Below are 2,938 nucleotides of genomic sequence, written 5' to 3' on the forward strand. Positions count from 1 at the left end.
TGTGTGTGTGTTTGTGTATGTGTGTGTGTGTGTGTGTGTGTGTGTGTGTGTCTGTGTGTGTGTGCGTGTGTACATATTTCTGTATGTTTAGAACCCTCCTGATAATCCTTCCTGTCCTAAGAGACAAACTTTCTGTAGAAGCTTTACCGGGCGTTCTATTTCAATCTCCTTCTGCCATTTGTCTATATTTTTGCTTATTATTATTATTATTATTATTATTATTATTATTATTATTATTATTATTATTATTATTATTATTATTATTATCTTTGTTTATGTTTTCGCAGGTAACACGAAACCAAATGGAACATCAAGTTTTCGTCCATTAAGTTCGTCTGAAAGAAGAATGATACCTTTTTCAATAATTGATGAAAAACCAATGATTCGGGATCAAACAGAACCGCTGATTACTAGTTCGATACGGAAACAATCTGAAGAAGATATAATTGATTACAGTGTTCATAAAAACTACGATATCTTATCACGAGCCTCTGCTTTTCATTTGGGTTCCAGGCGCACACACGTTCCGGAAAAAGCATTCAATGGTCCACCAGCTTTACATTGTCTGTCAGAACTTACAAACGGTCTGACCACTCCCAAATCAACTGAACTATCTAAGCTTCACCAGACGTCTTCTAAAAATGGAAACCATATTTTAAACGATGATATCATGATAAAGAGTGCGAGATCTAGCCCTCTCATGAACAATGAGCTTGCTTTAGCTCTAAAAGGCAAAGACTTTAAATACATGTTTGATAAAACAGCTTGTGATAGCTTTCGTGGTAGCAAAAATTATATAAAGTCAGAAATTGGGGAGAAATATAAAACTGATAGTACCATGCCACTTTTAGTGACGCCATATAGATCTCCAACAATAATGTCTCCAAACATTTCTCCAGTCTCATCGTTCTGGAGTTCTTTCCGACCAGAAATGGCACATAATAAATTACCATTTAAGTCATTCTCCACGTCTAATCCTATCTATTTTCCAAGCCCACCAATACCGCCAATTTATCCGATACCAAGTATTTACCAGTATTCTGGTTTTCAGTGGCAACTCTTCCCTCCGACAGCATTCCATCAGACTTCAATATCTGGTCATAATTCTCCTTCGTCAATATCTGGTCCATTGACCGCTAGCATCTCAAGTATTTCTGACCGTCACCATATGCACAGGTCATCTCTACAACCCGAGCAAGTATTGAACCTTAGCAAACCAAAAATCGACTCAAGCACAGGGAACATGAGAGGCTATCGATCACTACCATACCCACTGAAGAAAAAAGACGGTAAGATGCATTACGAATGCAACGTTTGTTATAAGACATTTGGACAACTGTCGAATCTGAAAGTTCATTTACGCACTCACACGGGTGAACGTCCTTTTGTATGCCAAACCTGCGGCAAGGGTTTCACACAGCTAGCTCATCTTCAAAAGCATCATCTAGTACATACTGGCGAAAAACCTCATGAATGTCAATCCTGCGGTAAACGCTTCAGTAGTACAAGTAACCTTAAGACACACATGAGACTCCACAGTGGAGAAAAACCATTTCAATGTAAACTTTGCCCGTCAAAATTCACACAATTTGTTCACTTGAAATTACATAAAAGATTGCACACAGATGAGCGACCTTATGAATGCCCCAACTGCAATCGAAAATACATTAGCCCGAGCGGTTTAAAAACACACTGGAAGGCTGGGAATTGCGTTTCTCCTGATGGTATCAGCTTTGATATGACAAAATTGATTGATGGCAGTGCAGATTCTGAGTTTGATCTTGATGTTGGAATTGATGGTGAAAACGAATCGGACATTCAAGAGAAACTGAATATAACAGTTCAATCGCTAGACACCACTGCTGATATATCGAGGGTCAGTGATGTTGACGATAACGAGCATGATCTAGAAGAAGGCGAACTGATCAGGGAAGAAATAGATCTTGATGCAGACGATGAAATGGGAGAAGAGGAAGACGAGGAAGAAGAAGACGAAGAAGAAGAACTTGAGGAAGATGAACATGAAGAATGTGCAGATGAAAATAAAGCAGCCAATGGCAATAACACCCTCAATAATAATAATACTAATAATAACAATGACAATCCAAACAGGTTGTCTTTCTCATTGACACCTATGAAGAAGTTTAGTAGAGAGGGGTACAATATATTTCAAAACCATATTCCTTCAGCATCGCTAATATTAAAAGATAACTGGACAAATGGAACTAACAAAATAGATGAAAAACCGCCAATATCCATTTTTGAAAACATGGAAACATGCACATCTACAACAGACGAAATTCACTAACTCTCTTATATAATTAAACCCCATCTAATTATTCTTATCATCAGATATTATTATCATTATTATTATTATTATTATTATTATTATTATTATTATTATTGAAGATGATGAGGATGGTTAGTCATGAATTAGGTGATGAAATCACAGTGATGATGACGATAATAATTATGATAATGATGATAATGACGACGACGACGATGACGATGACGATGATGATGATGATGATGATGATGATGATGATGATGATGATGATGACGACGACGACGACGACGATGACGATGACGATGATGATGATGATGATGATATGATGATGATGTTGATGATGATGATGATGTTGATGATGATGAAAATAATAATAATAATAATAATAATAATAATAATAATAATAATAATAATAATCATAATAATAATAATAATAATAATAAAAACCTTAAATTTGATAAAAACCTTAAATTTGATAAGAGTATCAAACCTACAAAGACCCAAAACTTAAGAAAAAATATAATGTGAAAATCATAGTTGACATTGTTACCACCATAGAAACCATCAAGCAAAAGGTATGTGCTAAAGCTGCCCGTATAGCAAGGTATGAAAAGCGTGTTAGATTCTTCAGAGATAATAACATGTTCAAAA

At 35.7% G+C, this 2,938-nt stretch overlaps 1 protein-coding gene across 1 annotated transcript in view; it reads left to right on the forward strand.

The window, feature by feature from the left end:
- Nucleotides 1-2,345, forward strand: part of LOC106869221 (PR domain zinc finger protein 1) — a 32,833-nt gene extending 30,488 nt beyond the window's left edge. The window contains exon 4 of the mRNA XM_014914868.1: nucleotides 288-2,345. Coding sequence (XP_014770354.1) covers nucleotides 288-2,308 — 2,021 coding nt within the window. The 3' untranslated portion in view covers nucleotides 2,309-2,345. The remainder of the gene's footprint in view (nucleotides 1-287) is intronic.
- The last annotated feature ends 593 nt before the right edge of the window (nucleotides 2,346-2,938 follow it).

Source organism: Octopus bimaculoides, chromosome 8 (genome assembly GCF_001194135.2).
Source record: "Octopus bimaculoides isolate UCB-OBI-ISO-001 chromosome 8, ASM119413v2, whole genome shotgun sequence".
In the NCBI taxonomy this organism is placed as follows: Eukaryota; Metazoa; Mollusca; class Cephalopoda; order Octopoda; family Octopodidae; genus Octopus; species Octopus bimaculoides.